The 20,364-nt window shown below is 51.2% G+C and overlaps 1 protein-coding gene across 1 annotated transcript; it reads right to left on the bottom strand.

Moving 5' to 3' along the window:
• Positions 1-13,471: 13,471 nt before the first annotated feature.
• LOC143170231 (SUN domain-containing protein 5-like) lies at positions 13,472-20,364 on the bottom strand. Its single transcript, XM_076358329.1, has 11 exons — positions 20,236-20,364; positions 19,399-19,466; positions 18,727-18,788; positions 18,485-18,525; positions 18,137-18,230; positions 17,461-17,545; positions 16,780-16,892; positions 16,011-16,178; positions 15,561-15,650; positions 14,650-14,757; positions 13,472-13,528 (listed from the first exon to the last, which is right to left on the bottom strand). Exons 2-11 carry the CDS (start codon positions 19,457-19,459, stop codon positions 13,472-13,474), a joined length of 879 nt encoding a protein of 292 aa, XP_076214444.1. The 5' UTR covers positions 19,460-19,466; positions 20,236-20,364.

Here is a 20,364-nt window from a genome sequence, read left to right on the forward strand (position 1 = left end):
TTTGCTGGAAAAAAGGAGACTTCTTACATTTACAACTTCTTAAGTTTAAAAGCACACCTCCACTCTCCATAGTAATGCTTCTATGTTAATTCAAGATTAAGATGCTCATTCCCTTCAATTTCTATGAGTCTGTTAGTGCGGTGCACTCTAAGGTGATGGGAGGGAGCGGGGCGAAGAAGGGGAGGAAGAACAGCAAAATATCGCGAACCTGCTCTTCCATGATTCATGCAAACTGTAAAGGAATTTTAAATTTTTCCCAAGCCTTGAAACTGTACTTGACAGTGGAATTGTGGCTGTATTGTTACTATTCTTCCTTCCTTCCTTTTTTTGGCCTCTCCAGGAAGCGATTCGAATAATCCCTGGAAATCTTGATGATTTACATCCATTTTCTACAGACCACTTCCCTATCTTTCTGTGTATCCTTTCTTTCCTACTCACAAAAGAAAAGATTCGATGACTTGTATCTGTTGGGCATTGCTTAATTCGACATTCATGTCTAGTAGTGTGCAGATCTTTCGCTGGAGTACAACTCCTTTGAGCTTTGCAGCTTTACGTTAGCTGAAGATCCTCCGCAGTTGTTGCCTTCACCAGAGAGAACTGATGTGAAAAGAGTGTTCTGCAGTGTTTTCAGATGAACACCCCTGCGTTCCAAATCAGACTTAGCCAGAGAAAATGAACGTGTCTATATAAAGTCCCAGGAAGGCCACCGAGTGCGATTGCAAGCAAAGCTAGCGCATTGCTCAGAAAGGTTAATAAAACGTAAAACACTCCTTACAGGCTCAGCAACGTTGGCCCACTAGTAGAGAAGACTGCAGTAGTTTTCTTGTAAGGTACACTAGGACTAAATCACATCCGTGAGACTCTGGGGACGGATTGTACCTGCAAAGCCGTCTTCAGTCTGTATAGGAAGAAGTTTGAGCTTGAACTTGAGAGAACAGGATAGTGTTCCCATGAAATCTTATGTTGCCTAGAGGGATGTTGAGTATAAAAGTTGTTCTTGGGTGGGAGCAAGCGTGAGTATGTGCTTACGTACCCACATAGATGGCGGCGAGAAGCAAAAAGCACCTCACAGAGTGAGTTTTACGAGGAGAAGTAGTTGAGGTGAGGTAGCTGGAAGCCTAGACAGGCTTTTGAACACACAAAGCCTGCAGGATTGTCATGCAGTTATCCCAGTCCCGTCTTCAATGTAGTCTTTGTAGTCTAGAAATAAGGGTGAAGCAAATGTCCTCCACGCAGTATTCCCCTTATTTTGCTCATCCCCCTTACTCCTTTGGGACCAGCCACCAGAGTTTTTCCTTCTAGCCTAAAGTTTACAGGGGCATTTAGCTGCCGTCAGTCTGGCCTGCTCTCAAAAGACAGCGCTGTAAAAGCTTTGTGCCATTGCACAGCATAGGCATAGAGAAGCTAATATTTGAATATTGGCATGCACAGGTTTTGCTGAGTGTAGTTTCCTGGGGATTTCACTTTTGGTATGTAAGTGCTGAGGCATTTGAGATTGGATTATTCTGGCCGGCAGCTTTACTACAGGCTCCTCCTCCTAGATGTTCTTTCATCAGAGTGCACCAAGGGCCCAGCTAGCCTTCATCTCTTTCTTCCTGCCTGCGCAACTGGACAGAATTTAGCCATGTCTGCTGCATATTCTGCAGCTTATTAATTTGAATTGACAATAATTAAATTAAAGAAATGGTAACCGTTAATTAATGTTTCTGTTGTAGTTGCTGTAGTGTAAAGGGTTAAGAAGAAGTTACTCTCCTGATGCTCTTGTTGAAGAGAAAAGTAAGTTAGTTGAATGAGAGGCCTCTTCCGTCCTAAGGTGTGTCAATTTGTGAATCAGATCAGGCCCTCTGGCATCATCTCCTGTGATTCTGGGTGCCCCGGAGTAATGAACACCCAGGCGTTTCCGCCTCCCAGTCTTGGAAGACTGCCTTATTGCCACACCTCGTAATGACAGGCAAGAACGAGGTCGTCCTCTTCCTCTGTCAGAAGCTGGTATGTGTGATAGCAACTTACTCCTGTTACTGCCAGGACGAGAAAGTAGCCAAGAGCCTCTTCAGGCAGGAAGCACCCAAACAAACAAAGGCTCGTTGTTGCTTTGCTTCTCGAAAGCTCAGCTAGTTTTGCCTGCGTGCTTGAGGAGCGTTTGATTCACGAGTATGTATTTCTGGAACTTGGAAGTCCACCCACATGCTCAGCCAGCACTGGGCCCCGATGAGAACTGCAAGCTCAGAGGCCTGGCGCGATGAGTTGTCCTGCAATCTGTGTGTCGGGCTGTAGCGTAAATCTTAGTTAATGACCAGCTGTGGGAGTCCTTGAAGCCAAACTCAAACGACCAATTTCATCCCTTAAAGGAACCGATTGTGTCAGGTTTCATCTAGGCAAGTCTTGGGCTCCATCGCCAGTCCTCAGGATGTCAGTTTCTGCTAGCAAACGGACTGAAAGTATTCATTTTACCTGTTTCTTCCTGAGATCAGAGGCATGTAAGGAGACTGCTGTCTAGCGTCATCCGTTCTTGCACGCATGAGCTCCTTGGTGTCAGAACTGCCCCCCCAGGAAGGAGCGTCCGTAACTGTAACTGTTCTGTAACGTCTGTAACTGTGGCGGTTGTCATGTCAATTATGTTTTTTCCTCCCATTTTGAACTGTGAGGTAAATGTACTGATGCTACTCCTACGAATCCTAGTCCTTTTCAACTTTAAAAATAATTTTTAGAAGAATTACTTTTTGGTTAGGAAAGCTGATGAGGTTTTCTTCCTCGGGTTGGAAGAGCCTGGCACGTTGTTTCTTGTGGGAGGATGTCGGGACTGAAGGCAAATGCAGTCAAGGAAACACAACACTATTAATACACGTGACTGATGGGAGAGTGTCACCTGGCTGAGTGTTTCTTGTAATGCGTTACTAGTGTTTTTTCACAAAGTTCACACCGACAGGTTGTATTTGCTCCCTTATACATCTGTTCAGTGTGGTGTGACTTTTGAAGCTTTACAGGAAGACGTTGTCAGGACTCCTGCTCCTTTGAAATGTCAGTGCTTTGTTCTTAAGTCTTATCGTTGTTCTCAGGTTTGAGTAAATGGGAGAGAGTATTAAAGATGAGATTGAAACATGAGAATGTCCATCTTGTGCCTTACACATTTGCACTGTGTATCGAGAACTCAACTCATTTCAGCAAAACGTATCTTGTGGTAAGTCACTATGGTTACGTTTGGATGATTTCTGGAAACATCTGTGATCTGTATCTTGCTTTTCACTTTCCCTTCATCTACTGTATCTTTGAATTAGAGGGAGCAAAACTGCGTGCAGTATGGCTGTACGGTGGATTTGAAATAGAGCAGAACAATGCGTTCTCTTTTGTCCTGTATTGCTTTTCTACAGTGTCCTGAATCTCTCTTTGCCTTTTCAGCCATTGCTGATTCTTCAGCTAGTATTTTTATGAAGCAATGCCCAGTGGCTCCCAACCTTCATTCTTTCATGTCAGTAGCTAGGCTGGAGCCAGCACATGCATATGGAATGCATGTTTTTCTTCCTTGTGCTCGACTACGTTTGTTGACATTGAACTTCACGCTCTTTGTTTCTGTTTTCCTAAAGAAAGAATGCATTTGTTTTTCTAAATACTGATTGTAACACTGGTAGTAATGGTAGTAACGTCTTTCGTATAATTGGCAAATGTTCTCACCTCACTAGTGTCTCATTTTCCAGGTTTTCTGTGAATTCCCTGAACAGCCTCAGGCCCCAGCTGAGACCCCTGTGGGACTCTACATTTAACCTCCTCTGTTGTGAAAACTGAGTGTTTGTTCTTACTATTTCCTGTTCCGATTATTGGTCCCTGAGAAAAGTTGCTGTTTTTTCTTACGACTGCTTAGTCTGGTCTCCTTTATAAAAGGGACCACGATTCATTTCTTAGTCTCACCCATTTGCTTGCGTGTAGCGTCCCCTATCAAACATACCATGTTTGGATGTAAAAACTTCTAAACGTGGAGAATTCACTCACTGTCCTGTACGCCTTGCTCCAGTATTTAATTGCCCTCCCCAGATAGTTGTACAGCGTTGCTATTCTAAAATTATGCACAGCATAACGTCCTGTTACTTTCAGGCACTGATGTTTCGAGTTTCTGTTGGCAGGGATTTTTCTCCAGGAAAATACGTATTGATCCCATGCGTCAGAGGTTAGCTGGCCAATATTCTCTGCTGGAGGCTATGCTCCAGATGTCCTTGCATCTTCCACCTGGTGCCCAAAACACAGAGTGATGCTCACAGTTCTTCGGTTCCTTCTCTTCTGAAGACTCCTTCGTCTCCTTCAAGAAAAGCAATTGTCCCCGTCCCATCGACATGTGGTATTCATAGCCAGGAATTCTAGTTCTGAAAGAGCTGTATTTGCTGTTTTTCAATTTCAGCATAGCATATGCAAGTCCAGCATTGTTTCTAAGTAGTTTATCTTGTTCTCAGAAGGTGAGGTGCAATGCAAAAGTGTACTTTTAAGTTGGTTAAAGAAAGTCCAGTCTAAATATTCACCAAATTTTATAATACCTCTGTTACAGGTAAAGACGTAAACAAGGGCAGTTACGAGCTTGTAAGTTGTGTGTGTGTTTCTGTTTTGTTGTTTTGGATTTCTTTTTGTAAATTTATATTCAAAATAGTCTGGAGAAGCAGAATGTATCTATATAGGCAATGCTACAGTTCTCCTGTTTCTAGGTGTCAGTCAGGCAATGTAAAGTGGCACTGAATTCTCACCTAGAACCCTCCAAATTGCGAGAAATCTTCCTGTCAATCCCAGTGGACTTTGAATGAGGTCCTGCCTCAGGACCCGACAGCCCTGCCGGCTTCAGTTAGATGTATTTTCTGCAAGTCTGAGCTGAGCTGTCCAATGGTTTCTTCACTGTGAGAGTCTGTATGAGGTCGATATTTCTGAATAATTAAGTAGTTTCCTAGGTACTGTATATGTCATAAACAACAAAGTTAAGCTTATTTGGAAAGTTTTTGTTTAATGAGAGCTCAGGGTGGGTTTGTTTTCAGTATGGGTAAGTGTCTGAAGAGGGAGTGAATTAGTGAAGATGTCACGTCCAAATTCCCCAAAAGAATTTCTTCTATGTCTGCTAGCATTACATTCCTGCTAATTACATTCCTAGGCCCTCCTCTGAAGATGGAGCAAATAGGATGTCCTGGAAAGCAGTACTTTTTGTTTAAAACTGTTGAGCATAATTCTCTGGATGGCCTCTCAGTGCCTCTCTTCTGTTTGAAGAAGGAAGCTACTCTCTTACTCCTGAATCATTTTTTGGTTTTCGTTGTATAAACGTGAACAATTTTGCGAAATAGGAATGTAATTGACTCTGAATTTTGTTCTAAAACAGAAAGGTCAAAATCAAATTTAGTCAATACCGAGTTTGCAATGTCCTGAAGGTCAAGAGAAGAAATGAAATGTCAGAAAGTACTGCAGTGGAAGAGACAGGGAAGGGGAGAAGAGTGGAAGTCGGAGCAGCGACCTCATGCCCACGGTCGGGTATGGACAGGTCAGTTGACTACAACGTAGTCTTCCAGGGCCCCTATCAATATTTTTAATGTCTCTTGTACCTTCCTGATATTTCATTCCTGTGTAATCCTTTGCCCCATTTGTCTTCTTCCTTCTCTTCCTTAGGTGACAGAATCTAAGCAGCATTGCCCATATTTGGAGAAAAGTTGTCATAAGCTTTCAGGTTCCCATGCCATTAACTAGAGGTCTTCCTGTTTAACTCCTTTGTGTTCACATTATCTGTGGAATCGCAGCGGGATGAGAACTCGGCAACTAGACAAAGCAGTGCACAGGCTTGCACACCTGAGCCAGGGATGACAAGGGAAGAACTGGGAACAGTTTTCTAGCTGACTCCCAGCCTGTTCCTCTGCGTTGGCTGATGAATGCTGCCTCTCGGCTTGAGGCTGACGGCAAAACCCATTTGAGCTTGCTGTTTTCAAAGTGCTTTAAAATCTCACGGAATTGCACGTGGTGTGCGCGCACATGAGTATTACCACACATCTTTCCCATCGGTTTGTTTGGTAACTAAACTTCTCATGGTGATTCCAAAGTAGATCTCTGTGTCTGGATTTCACAGAATCATTGAGGTTGGACGGGGCTGTGGCCGGTGCACCTGCCCTGACAAAGACTGGGGGCATTAAGACCATCATATACACCTCGGGTGAGGAGTAGGAAGGTTAAGGCCCTCAGCCAATTCAAATTGTCCACAGATCAGATTCGACTAGGGTATAAATGGAGCCCCGCCGGAGGGCAAGTTGAGCCGGTCCTCCTCGGAGCAGCAGGTCTGCAGTCAGGGACTCTCCCCTTGGGTCGGGACGCCACCCAAGGAAACTCCTCGAGGTTGAGAGCCCTCATCTTATAGCTGAGTGATTGTGCACATTTTGGATCCGCATTTCTAAAGCCGGCTGTGCAGTATTAATCCCTCCTACGCCATCCTGAACCTGTGGTTTACTGATGTTGTCGGAGTGTTGACGCCTCATTTCTAGTTAGTTTTCTGCTAAACAATTTTGGTTAAAATACAGTTTAGTTTTGAATCTATCACCTGCCTAATTTGATTTCGTGAGCCTCCGCGACATTAAATTGGCGTAGTTGGCAGGATGGTGTCAATAGAGGAATTACTATGGAGGCACGGATGTAGCCCTTCTCCCCCAGGTATAAAAAGGGTGAAGGAGAAGTGGTTCGACGCAGCAGCGGTCGCAGTGAGTAGAACAATGCCACAGGATTAATCGAAATGGTAAAGGTAAAGGGACCATGTGTGCCATTCTGGGTGCCTGACTAATTCAAAGCGCAAGATCACTACAATTATTCCGGAATACTAGAAAAGAGCAATTTAAAGAAGCAGTTAGAAATCGATTGTTTAAAAGGAGAACTGGAAAGAGAAAGAGAGCGGATGTTTCTGTTAGAACAAAAAATTGAGATCATGCTAGCACAAGCGAGCTTGTCCAAATCCGAAAACTAATTGCGGGAGCAGATCCCGAGGATTGGGATGGGGACATGTGGGGAGACCCTGATGAAAATAGTTCTGAGGAAACGGAGGAGTTGGAGGGAAAAGAAGTGCGGCCTCTTATGAAAACAGAGAAGCATACAGGTCCGCAGGGCGGGAACCCCCGAACCACTGTCCCTACCACCCCCCGGACGGGACGTGAGCTCAGTGAATTACAAGCCAGGTTCTCGTGTAGACGGGAGAAACGGAAACCGAGTATTTGTGGTGTGTCTCTTTAACGGGGGGGGATGTGATACTGTTGAGCGAGGACGAGGCTAGGGGATTCTGGGGACCCGGAGTGTTTGTGAGTGACGGGCCGGCAGGCGACCAGTCGATCACGTCCCGAGTGGCTTATTGGGCTGGGGGTGTGGACTCCAAAGAGCGAGGGGAGCCTGTTACCTACCAGTCCTTTTACCATCCGAGTAAAAGGACTGTCGGAGTTAGCGGGAGGAGTACAAAAGGCTGCTTGTATCCAGGCAATGTATGAGAGGGGGCAGCAAGGGGTGCCGACGGCTGCACCGGTGCACCCCAGCCACGTTAGACCTCTCATTAGAGGGCTACCAGACGCCCTAAAAATACACATTCAGTCCCTCAGAGAAAGGATCCAGAGGGCCATAGAACACAATTGGCAAAACCCTCAGAACGCGCCCGCGCACGTGCTGACTTGGGCGGAGACGTTACACGACATATAGTCCCTCACGGGCATGAGAGGGGGTGGACTGATCCAGGCAGTGGCGTGGACGGGCGGGAATAGGAGGGTTCGACAAGCCAGCCGAAACCCCCACCCTGGACGGCCTCCCCACGGGGAGCCCGCACCTTCCCGAGATAGACCGGCTCGAGCCCACGATCTGGGAAGGAACGACCTTTGGCGAAAAGCGTTGGTGCTGGGAGTACCCCGGGCGATGCTGCACGGGCAGCCCACCAACCACAGCCAGAAACTGGTGGAATTGCTTGAGGGGAAAACCAAAGATCAAAGGAAAACCACCCTCCCTCACAATAGCACAGACACAATTAACCCTTTTGCGTCCCTGCAAGGGGAACTGAACAAGTTAAAAAACTAGAAGCCGCGGTTTGGGGTTCGGGCCGCCCACTCCGCATGGTGAATTCCTGCCAATGGTCTGCTGACGAGGAACCTTATATACGTACCCCCGTGGGTCTGAAGCGAACAAGTTTAGAGTTCTTAATTGATACAGGGGCCCAAATTAGTGTTCTAAATAAGCAACAAGCCGATGAGTTAGGAATTAAACCATCGAGAAAGACGATAAACAGAATAGGGGTGGCGGGTGCAGCAGAAAAATGTCCCATAGCTCGGACTCAACTTTGGCTACCTGGAGAAAAGCGAATGATGGCCGTGGAGGTGGCTCCAAGCCCTTATGAGGGAAATATATTGGGATTTGATGTATTAGTGGGCAAGCGGTGGTATTTACCTAATGGCAAGGTGTGGAGTTCTGGAGGTAGAGGAGCAGAGGCCGTCCATGTTAGGACCCTGCAGCTTGCTCCCACACGACCGCAATCTAAAGTAACCTATGTTTCTCAATATCCGCTACCAACCGCAGCTAAACGGGGCATGTCAGAGGTAATTAGCGACCTCGAGAAGAGACAGATCATAAGTCGCACACGCTCCCCCTATAATTCTCCAGACTGGCCAGTTCGTAAAGCCAGATGGGCGGTGGTGCCTAACGATTGACTGGCGAAGGTGAAACAATAATACCCCGCTGCTAACGGCTGCCGTCCCAAGTCTAACCTCCATAGTAACAGCAATACAGGCAGCTGCCCACCCGTGGATGGCCACCCTGGATGTCAAGGGTATGTTTTTCATGATCCCACTAGGAGAAGAGGATAAGCCTCAGTTTGCCTTTACTTGGGAAGGGACGCGATACACCTTTAATCGACTCCCACAAGGATACAAACACTCCCCCGCTATTGCCCACAATGCCTTGGCCAAACTCCCCGACACAGTGAAGGTGCTGTCAGGCGTCCACATATGTCAGTACGTAGACGACATCCTAGTTGGTGGAGATAATAAAGAACAGGTAGAGCAACTGGCCGAAGCCATGTAGAACGAGTTGACATTCCACCTTCCAAATGTCGAGTTCCCGGACACGAAATTAAATTCCTAGGAGCTTGGTGGATAGCTGGAGCAGTTGCGATGCCCCATGCCACTCTACCGGCTATTGAGAAAGGGCAAACTCCAGGCAATAAGACAGAATTACAGCCACTGTTGGGTACAGTGGGCTATTGGAGAGAACATACACCGGGGTTTTTCGGTGAATGCTCGCCCTTTATATGACTTGCTCCGAAAGAATAAGGAATGGGATTGGACTCCACGACATACAGAGGCCCTTAATGTCCTGAAGGATGAACTTAAGACCTGTCGGAGGCTAGGCCCACTACACTCACAAGACCCGTTGAGGGCAGAATGGGGGTCTGCAGAACATGCCTCCTATTGCGGTATATTCCAAAAGGGACCGAGGGGGCCGGCTAGACCTTTATTATTCTCTTCTACCTCATTCAAGGAAGCTGAACAACGGTACTCAGAGTGGGAGAAGGGACTCTTCTCACTTACCAGGGCAGTTAAGGAGGCGGAGAGGTTACGTACTTCGCAAGACATTATAGTACGAGGCCCTTTTCCTCTGCTAAATTCTATCCTCAAGGGATCACACGATACGGAAGTGGTATGCCTATCTGGAGGGAGTTAGTCAGTTACTGTCATTAAGAGAGGGCCCGGTCAAAGCCTCCTAGCTCCAACAAGCTGTGAATCTGGATCCGGTTTTGCTGGGCCAACCCTATAAACCTTCCGCGATCAAAGAGGCACCCGAACTGACCACAGGCTCAGGTATACAGGGAGTGTGGTTCACAGATGCACCTGCCCACTGAGTGGGATCCAGGTGGCAATATAGAGCAGGGGCATTGGAAATTGGTACCGGGAAAGCGATTACAGAGGAGCGGGAAGGTAGCGCACAGGTAGGGGAGTTGCGCGCCCTCCTGCTGGCAGCAGAGAATGGTGCTGCCAAAATTTACACTGATTCCTACGCAACCTATAAGGGTGCCACAGAGTGGATATGCCAATGGGAATCCAATCAGTGGGAAGCAGGCCGTACAGAAGCCTGGAGAGCTGGAGACCGGCAGCGATTGTTAGAAATAGGCGGATCACGACCCCTAAAGGTGGGATGGGTAAAAGGCCATGCAAGAAATGGGACCACCGCTGCAAAATGGAGTCAACAGGTAGATCACCTAGCCCAAATTAAGGTAGTAGATAGCAAAAAGGAAGATTGGGGACGGTTGGCTGAGTGGCTGCACATTAAGCGAGGCCACTCGGGGAAAGCAGACCTCTATTACGAGTGTGGGTCCCAGGGATGGCCAGTGTCCATGAGAATATGTGAAGCAGTCCTTACAGCTTGCCCACAGCGTTGGATAAGGCCAACCACCCAAATCAAGCTCCAGCCCAGCATAGCAAACAAGGCAAGGCTCTTTGGAGCACCTAGCAAATGGATTATATTGGTCCTTTGCGGCCATCCCATGGGAAGAAATACATCTTGGTAGGAGTAGAGGTGGTGTCAGGACTGACCATGGCTACAGCTGTTAGCACCGCCACCGGAGATCGGACGGTCCAAGCGTTAAGAAAGTGGTTTAGTATTTTACACACCCCCGTGTGTATCATCAAAGTGATAATGGGTCACATTTTACGGCCACAGTGGTGCAAGACTGGGCTCGCGGGGAAGGCGTCAAATGGGTGTTCCATACACCATATTATCCTCAGGCTAACGGTATAGTCGAACGAACCAATGGTTTGATTAAAAGACATGCCGATGTCTGATGCCACAACTGGGACATATGATTACCACGGGCGGTCTTTATTGTTAACAGCCGCTGGGGAAGTTATGGAAACCCCAGAATTCGAGCATTTTGCACTATGAGACTGTTAACGGGTGACGACCCCTATACTGGGCGATACAAAAGGACCAGTTCCCACCACGGACGGACGTGGACCAACCTGTAATGGTGAAGCTACCCTCCATTGGCATTGTACCCCTGACCCTGGCAAAAACCAGAGGCTTATATGCCTGGGAACTCTGGACGGGAGCAGAAAACCCCACCATATTAGTGCTCGGTGGATAATCCCTGACTTCTAACCCTGAAGCCCGGTTTCAGGCCCGAGGCCCAGCTCTGTGTTTTCTTACAGGACGATGGAAAAGCAGTCTGCTTTGGTGCTCGTACTGGCAATGGTGACAGTGACCAATGGAAACAACCAGGACCTGGACAGCAATATGGTAGCAAAACGATAGTGGGATTTGCCCGAATGATGAATTTAACCTCTGTAACGGTTTGCCTGCCCACACCCAAGTCAGCAGAAGACCCTTTACCAATTTTTGTGCAGGACATGAACATATCGCTAGCCCTCGAGCTCACGTGGGAGCAATAATATATAATTAATAATAATTATAGTAGGAGCTTTAGGGAGATCGAGGGAAGAGGCTGTACTTATATTGTCTACAGTTGGTAGCCGGGCACAGTAAATGCTAGTTTGGTATGGAATGCCAGATGTGATTATGTTCTTCAACCTACCCATGAGGCCACGGGCTGGAGCTGGAATGGCACTACACTATGCCCCGAAATTCCATGGGGAGCTACCAAATATAGTGTCTGCTGGAGCACCGATGACCTCTCCCTACAATATACAAAACCACTGAATGCCTCATGGTGCATCAAACACCCTGAAAAGGATAATAACGAATGTCCCAGCGTGTGTAATCGAAATTCATGGGACTGCCCCCTCAACTGCACGTGGGCTAGACACACTTATGCGCCCAGCTGGTACCGGGAAAAGGTATTCCTGGTAGGGAAATCTCCGCTCTGGAACTGTCAGGCAGAGATCAGGTGCAAAGACATAGATGAAATGCCACCGTTACGGCTATATCCTCCTGCTCAGGAAGCTTTAATACAGGGCTGCCTATGTAGCACTACCAGTTACTTGTGGCCCTCTGCCCTAGACTGTAGTAAGAAAGATTACTGTCGTCCCCTTACTACCGTGCCAGGTTCATGCCAAACATCCTTTGTCCCTGCACCTCCTAACTTAGCGTGGGCATGTTCTGACGGCCACACATATTCCCGATTCTACGCAACCATCCCAGGACTAGCCTGCACATTAGCCGTGTTCTCTCTGTGTCCCATTTATTGGGAAGGATCCATGCCACGTAAGTGGTGGGATGACAGCCCAAGGGGCTTGCGGGGGGAATGGCGGGAAGCCTCAACACAAACAGGATGGTGGCTGGAATCAGGTTTTGGGATGGGAATTGCTCCGGTACGGAACCGGCAGGCTATTCTGGAACTGGGCCTGCAGCTGTCAGCCTTGGCCAACGCCACGTCTGATAGTTTGGGGCTATTAGATAATCAACCACAACATACCAGTAGAACGCCTATTCAAAACCGAGCCGTATTAGATCTGATGCTGTTAAAGAAGAAAGGTGTCTGTGGAATCCTGAGCCTATCGGAAAATGAGTGCTATGTCCACATCCTGAACATGTCGGTACCCTTTCAAGACCAGATCAACAAAATGAAAAAAAGTAGCAAAGGACTCAGAGGCAAGTGTTGCTGCACTAGGGACTAATTGGTTGGGGAAAGTTTTTGGTATGTTTGGGTTTTCTTTGTCAGGATGGCTAGCCAGTCCTCTCCAATCTCTGATAATGCTTGTAGTTGTGATTGTTGTGATTTGTATTGTTATAAAAGGTGTTAAGCGCGCAATAACGAAAACTGTATTAGCCATGGAGTATACTCCCTCAAAATCTATTCGTATAATTGATGTTCCAGTACGACCTTAAACAACTGAGAAATGATGATTCACAGTGAGCACTGAACTCACCAAGACTGCGCTCCCTTTTAACTTTGGAGGCAAGAGGTGACTGTACCACCACTCCAGGGAAACCAGTCGAAACGTGACTGTGGTCACGGGTTGGATTGTGTGGCAGGTGCACCCGCCCTGACAAAGACTGGGGGCATTAAGACCACTGCGTCCTTACTTTTCACGCCCTTACGTTCACGCCTTTAAGGTGATGAGTGCTGACCATCACGTACACACCTTGGGCCAGTAATTACCGTCACGTATACACCTCGGGCGAGGAGAAAGCAAGTTAAGGCCCTCAGCCAATTCGAATTGACCACAGATCAGATTCGGCTAGGGTATAAATGGAGCCCCACCGGAGGGCAAGTTGAGCCGGTCCTCCTCGGAGCAGCGGGTCTGCAGTCAGGGACTCTCCCCTTGGGTCGGGACGCCACCCAAGGAAACTCCTCGAGGTTGAGAGCCCTCATCTTATAGCTGAGTGATTGTGCACATTTTGGATCCGCATTTCTAAAGCCGGCTGTGCAGTATTAATCCCTCCTACGCCATCCTGAACCTGTGGTTTACTGATGTTGTCGGAGTGTTGACGCCTCATTTCTAGTTAGTTTTCTGCTAAACAATTTTGGTTAAAATAAAGTTTATTTTTCAATCTATCACCCGCCTAATTGGATGACATGAGCCTCCGCGACAGTCTGGCTGCCCGGGATGTCCTTAATGGAGAAGATGCTATACCCCGGTTATGAGGTCCATGACAGCAACAGCGGGAGGGAAAACCACAGTGTTGCAACATGCAGCACCCGGGGGACCAAAGAGCCTAGCCTTAGTGTTAGATGGTGGAGGAACACCCCAAGGGCTGCAGAACTGGCCAGCCTTCCTGGGAACCCCAGAGACGCTGGTCCGTCAAAAGGAAAGATGGGTCAGGGTCGTCCAAATGCCAAGGGGAGGTCAGAATAACAAGGGGTGAAAATTCCCCGTCGACACTAATCAGTGTGACACAAAAGGACCTCCCAACAGAGAGTAGCAAGATCTAGGACGGGGACATTCCTGGGGTGAGGCATGGGGTTTCCGACAGGCCAGTCAGACAGGCTCCCCACACCCGTTTTACAGAAACTACGGGTTAACCGACAAACCGACAGCCTGGGTGCTGGGAAGGTGCCAGGCCAAATTGTTCCATCTGCTCCTCCGGCCCCGCTATCGGGAAAGTAAGGGAGGAGCTCCCCACCCCCGGCCCTGGGAGCCCCAAAGAGTTGTCCCAAGGCTTGTTGCTCGCCCCGCAACCCGCGCCTGCAGGCTGCCCAGTTGCCGTGGCAGCGGGGTAGCAGTGGGGCGGGGCCAGAGAAGGGCGCTGCAGTGGCTGGCGGGAGGCCCTGCCTGTCACCGCCTGGCGGGCGCCATTGGCTGAGAAGCCAGGAAGAAGGTGGGCGGGCTCCTGGGAAAGCTCCTGCGGCACCTGCTGTGGCGGCGGGTGGCAGTCTCCCTGTTGTAAACTGAAGCCGGGCCCTTCTGCGTGCCCTAGGCTGGTGCCACTTGCGGAGCCTCCCGGGGCGGCGGGAGAAGGAGCGGTGCCAGGCTGGGCCTCTCCTCTCTAGATTAAATCTTAGGAACGCTTACTATCTCCCTCATTTTTAAGAAAAAATTAAGTAGAAGTTCTAACATTTTCCACATGCGCCCGGCCTCCCCTCAATGGATCTTCTTGCGCACCCCACTTTGGAGACCAATCCTCTACACCGATCCGAATTGCCACATCTTTCCCCACACACACGCTTTTTCTTCTTTATTATGTTTGTCCCTCTTCTTTTCCTCTGGTTTCAGTCCAGGCTTTCTGGTTTGCCATCTTCCCATGAACCTGCACTCGATAAATGCAGGTGTACGCTGGGTTTCCCCAGTTGCTCTTCACAAGAAGTTTGACGTATGAAAAGGCTCTGGGAAGCGGCGCGTTCTGTGAAGGAAAGAGGGAAAAGGAAACGGGGGGTGTTATGAGCGACAATGCAATCAATGTTTCTCCCCCTGCCAGTCCTGCTCCTGCTGAGGAACAAGCTCCTGAAAGTGGGTGGGAGCGGCTGTGGAAATCTGAGGCTCGCTGCTGGTAGTGGGTCTGCTGGGGAGGCTGGGGACACGGGAAGGGGGAAGGCACCTGGCATCCTCTGCATGCCGGCCCGGCTGGGGCTCAGTCTCCCTGCCCTCTGCCCCTTCCCTCTGTTGCTTGCTCTGTGCTGACAGAGAGGCCGGGGAGGTGCTCCTATGCATGGGGCAGCTGGTGTGCAACCCCACCGAGCTCCCGCTGTCTGCTCTGCCTGCTTTCCTCCTGGCAGGCGTGAGAGCACCAGGAGAGAAGGGGCATGCGATGTTGGGAGGAGAGGACGCTGGCCAGCCTGCCAGCAGGCCACAGGATGGAGCGACGGTGCTGCCCAATGGCTTTCGCCGCCAGGCGTCCCTGTTTCTCCACGGCACAAAGACGTTGCTTGGGTGGAGTGGCTGCGTGTGCAGCTGGCTCTGCTGAAGGCAGTGGGTCCAGCCGGGGAATCTCTTGGGACTTGTGCTCCCACGGGCCTGACCCTGCCCTCGCTATCCTTTTGCTACCACCACCGTGTGCTACTCAGCCCTCCCAAGCCCGCCAGGTCTCTCTCGGCGGTGGTCTGGGCCCCTCTGCCCAGGGAGAAAGCATTCACGCTCTTCCTGCCATGGACTTGCAGGCAAACCTCTTTGGCTCCCTGGCATCTTGCCCCCGCGCGTGGACCGTACCTTCAGAGGGAAGGTCTGAATGAGCTCTTTCGCCACGTTGTACGTGAATGTCCCAAGGAGAGTCTCCTCTTCTCCGTCCGCGTCTACTCCCTCAGGGGCAAAGCACAAGGAGAGCAGCTCAGACTCGTCCCGACAAAGAGGCAACGTACGCGCTGCATCAGCCCTGTTATCTACCCACCCTCTCCTGGGGCTCTAGCAGCAGTCTAGCACTGGTTACGGTGGAGCTGAGTCTCTGCCTTGAGTTTTGGTCAAGAACCCTGAGGTGCTTGGCCAGAACAAGCCTTAAGAGGGATGAAACCTCTAGAGCCCTTCAAGTACCCTGCTAGCGCACCGCAGTGCTCAGGAGAGAGCAGGGCACAAACCTCAGAGGATGCACAAAAGCGAGCAAGACCCTGTCACGGCTTTCCCCCCGGGCCAGATCCCCGCCAGAAGTGCCCAGCAGAGACTTACAAAGACAGCGACGTCTCTGGGGGCGCTGATGACGGTCCCAGATGGAGAGACTTCTTTGGCAATGTGCTGCACAGTGACGGCAGTGAGATGGACTTGTGCTGGCAACCTGATGACCACCTGGCCCTGATGCCCTTGTAAAGGCCAGCAGTTTCCTGGGGAAACATCCGGCTGCAACCAGAACGCGAGAGCAATGAAGTGTGAGGGAGTGTTGGGGCCAACACAACTGCCCATGCAGCTTGAAGCGTAGGCGCCGGTGTGTCTGTGGTGCCTCGAAAATGAGGCGCATGTGAGGAAATGGACAGAAGCAGGAGGCCTTCTTCCCTGCCTGACAAAGGGGGCTCTCAGTATTACGGAGCAGAGGAGAATAGCGGTTATGAAACCATCCTAGTCAGGGGCCTAGCAGAAACACGTCTCTGCCCAGTGGCTCTGCAGGGCACACCCCCGGCTCCCGCCTCCCACCCCCAAAAAGGTGCTGTTAGGGATGAGCACGGAAACGGGGTCACCAGGGAGAAAGTCTTTCACCCAGCTGTGGCAGAGGACTGTAGGCAAGATGCAGCGGCTCGGCTCGGCTCAGCTCCGTTCCCCTCCTGAGGGGAACCACTGATTTCTAGCAAGCCCAGCCCTGTGTTAGAGCTTTGGTTTCAGGAACCTGATCAACACTGCGGGCTTGAGCAGTACCACTGGACTGAGGGGAGAGCCCCTGAGGTCGGCCCCTAACTTCACAGGAAGGAAGGAAGGAAACCGGCACCGATGATTTCTGCTACGATACCTGCAAAATAGTATCAGGAGGGTTGGCAGTGCGAAAGAACCATAAAACCCTGCAGCCCCAATTCTCTTTGCAGCTGTAGGTCTCGGAAGTTCTCTGCACGTCGATGGTGGCACCTGTAAGGAAGGGAGAGCACGTGACTGCAAGAGGCCACAGACTAGGAGGACTTGATGCTCAGACACTATTTCTGATGTTGCGGGCCAGCTCCACGTCTGTCAGTCCTGTCCTCATCACCACGCTGGTGGGGGTGCCCAGCTGTTCAGGGGAATGATGGCAGCCACGTGCCTGGTGGCTGCTTCTCTCACAGTGCCACGAAGAGAAGGTCTGAGGGTTCTCGGAGACAGCAGGCACCCACGTGAATGACAGCAGACTGAAGCTGAGGGCTTGCTGCATGGGCAGCAAAGGACAGCCCAGCCATTCCCTTTTTAAATGCAGTGGAGAGGAAGAGAGCCCCTCCATCAGCACAGGAACACGTGCGGGGGCAGTGCCAGAGGCAGCCCTGCGAAGGCCAAGGGCAGGACTGGGAGGGAGTCTGAGAGCGCCACTCTGCCACAGCCTTGCTCTTGGACCCCATGAAGCGTTTAAGCTCCCCCACTTTGGAGAGCAGCGCCTGGAGCGCAGGCTCCTTTGGGGAGTGCTACAGACAAGCGCAGGCCAAGGAGACTGGGCTGCTTGTGTCCATACCAGAGCTTTTCAGGGCCCAGTCAGACATCTGGACGTAGACTTCCGAAGCCATCTCGGACGCCGCCTGGTTCACTTTCTGAACTTCCTGGGCATGCCATAAACAAACACAGAAAAGGATCACATCAGCGGGCAGTTCGGCATGGCTACTAGCGTCCGCAGAGGCAAAGGGTCAGTGTCAGAAATGCAAGGCAAGCCCAGTCTCAAGTCCACAGAGCTGCAAGACTCTCTGCTGCTGACGTGAGCCGTGAGGACTGAGGAACCGTATCTGTGTCCACGGCCACGACCATGTCCCCGAGGTGGGTTGACGAGGGTCCCCACACCCTCCTCCCCACCTTCCACGCTCTCCAGGTCAGCTGGGAGATGGGCTCAGGCCCTGCCAGCGATGGCTGGCGCCGTGAGCGTGCCTGGGTCTCACCACTGCCTCAGGGGCCTGGCCAGAGCAGCCAGAGGTGTCGGCATGCCAAGGGAAGGCTGTCGGGAGTCCTCCGCTGCCTGAAGCAGCTCGGTTAAACTGGGGCTGGAGGAGGGCCTGTGCAGCGCAGAAGCTGAGCCAGCAAGCCCCTGGGGCAAAGGCTGGGTTGCGGCGGTCAGCAGTCCGGCCCCACCAACAACCCCAAGGAGTGCTTTCTCGGGGGTTCTGCCCAGCCAAGCCTCCTTCCCCAAAATGCAGGATCACCTTCACACTGCTGAGCTCCGCCCTCAGTTGAGCCACCTCCTCCAGCAGAAGCTGCATCTTTTGGGTTTGCTCCGCCAACAAAGCGCTCGAGTGCCTGCAGGAACAGGAAAGCAGATCTTGTCAGAGAGCGGCCCATCCCCTCTGGGGAGCACCTGAGCTCAGCAAGGAGGAGAGACACATGTGCTTTCCCTGCTTTGCGAGTGCTTCCCTTCCGCACCAGGTTGAGCAAAAGGCAAAGGCAGGAGGGAAGTACGGGAGCCCTGGCTGTTAGGAAAACGAGTGCAGGTAGCACGAGGTCGGCTGAGGCTTCTGCACCGAACCAATTCCAGCTCAGGAAACATCTCTTACCGCAGGGTCTTGAGGTCTGCTGCAGACACCCTTGTCAGCTCCTGAAAGGGAAAAACGCTCCGTTAGAGCATCCGCTACCAGAGCCGCCGGGGCTTCCCAGGAGAGGGTTCCCTAGGAAGAGACGGCAAAAGCTGCTGCTTCTTTGGGTCACCCTGCGTGGAAGCAGAAGAGCCCGTGATTTATCCAGCCACTGTCAGCCACGCTCCGTTGCCGGAGGTGCCTGTCCCACAAGAGTCACCGACCTCTCTCAGTCCCTTTGCCGGCATTGTCCACGCTGGCAGCGAGGTCCCGCAGTAAACACCAGCTGCAATTCACATCACCAAGAGACAGTTATTTTACTGGGGTTGCTAGCGATCCCTGCAGTCGCGTTGTCTCCTCCCTGTTGCCTTGGGGGTGGGGCAGCAGGTTAGCTGAGGAGGTGGGGAACGTGGGGGCGCAGAGAGAGGACGCGCCTCCGACCGGGAGCCATCAGCCCCGGCTTGAGGGGACTGCGCAGCCGTGATCTTCAGGTGTGCTCGCTGCCCCAGAGCTATTCCCCATTTCCCCTCACTGCTTCAGTGAGCACCGAGACCAGGCTGCATGGGCTAGGAGAGGTACCTCTCCATCGGTCCCCCTGCACGGCCCCTCCCCCCTGGGAATCCCCAGTTCAGGCTTGGAAATACCTACGCCCTTCGCTCGCAGACTTGCAGACTACGCAAGCCATTTGGTCCAGTGGCCAGAGCAGCAGCATGGCTGGGAGACTACCAGTCTTACTGCTAGTCCGAAAGCCAGTCCCACTCAAGGACATACTCGGGAAGCACTTGGGCCACGGGAGTTTCCGCACATACTGGCCCAAAAGGAAAGCTGGCCAGCTGAAAGCTGGCATCCAGCACAGCCAGGCTGTCGCCCTCAGATGTTTGCTCACGAAAACTCACCAAGAGCCACTGGGAGCAACAAGAAGACGACTTTCAAGAACCTCTTCTTCTGGAGGGCCATCTTTTGCCTGAAAAAGAGGGAGTCCTGTGGCTGTCAACGAACCAAGTCGTGGGCAAACCCTTTCACGGGTGGATTTCCCTTTTCAGGCCAGAAAGCCACCGTTTTGGAAGCCTGCTGCTGACAGAGAGCTGACAGAGCAGCACACAGGAGGAACACGATTTCTGTCCACGCCATTCAACACTGCCGGCAGATCTTCCCCAAAGGAAGGGCTCCAGGAGCACCTTCCAAAAGGGAATGAAAACTATCCAGGGAAGTCAAGAGGTCGAGCAAATGAAGACTGCTTTTCAGCAGTCTTTCTGGTGTGGACCTTGCTCTCTCTTTGGCTGAGAAAGCAGGCCTGTTCTCACTTGCCATCACACAGATCTCTCTTGGGGGTGTTTTTCCGCACAGCTGGGAAGCGCAGGAGCCTTGTCTGGCTTTCCTCCCAGAGCCCTCCCAGACCTGCACCTCCAGACTCTCCCTTGCCAGAGCCGGGGGAAACCCTTCCCCTGCGGAGGCTTGGCTCTGCACCCGAGCGTCTGGCTACGTGGCAGTTTGTCCTACCGCAGCCAAAGTCTGGGGCTCCGGCAAATGCGTGGGAGTGAGACTTCCGAGGGGCTTTGCTCTTGGCTCTCCCTGAGAATGGCCACAGCACGAGCAGCGCCCGAGCTTTGGTGCCCGAGTGGGAGCCCCCTGCTGCTGGCTGGGGAACACCCTCTGCTCTCCCCTTTGCTTGCACCGGCCCTCACACATCCCCTTTCTCCCCCCTGTCCACAGCAGAAACAAGTAGTACGTACACGGCGAAGATGCACGTGCTCAGCAGATGTCTCCACAGAGAGACAAGGGCACCTGCCAGATGGCAAGTAAGGCTGAAGACTGTCCCTGGGCAAAGAAACGAGAGAAAAGTTAGGCCCGTCTCTTGAGGT

Source organism: Aptenodytes patagonicus, chromosome 22 (genome assembly GCF_965638725.1).
Source record: "Aptenodytes patagonicus chromosome 22, bAptPat1.pri.cur, whole genome shotgun sequence".
Taxonomy (NCBI): Eukaryota; Metazoa; Chordata; class Aves; order Sphenisciformes; family Spheniscidae; genus Aptenodytes; species Aptenodytes patagonicus.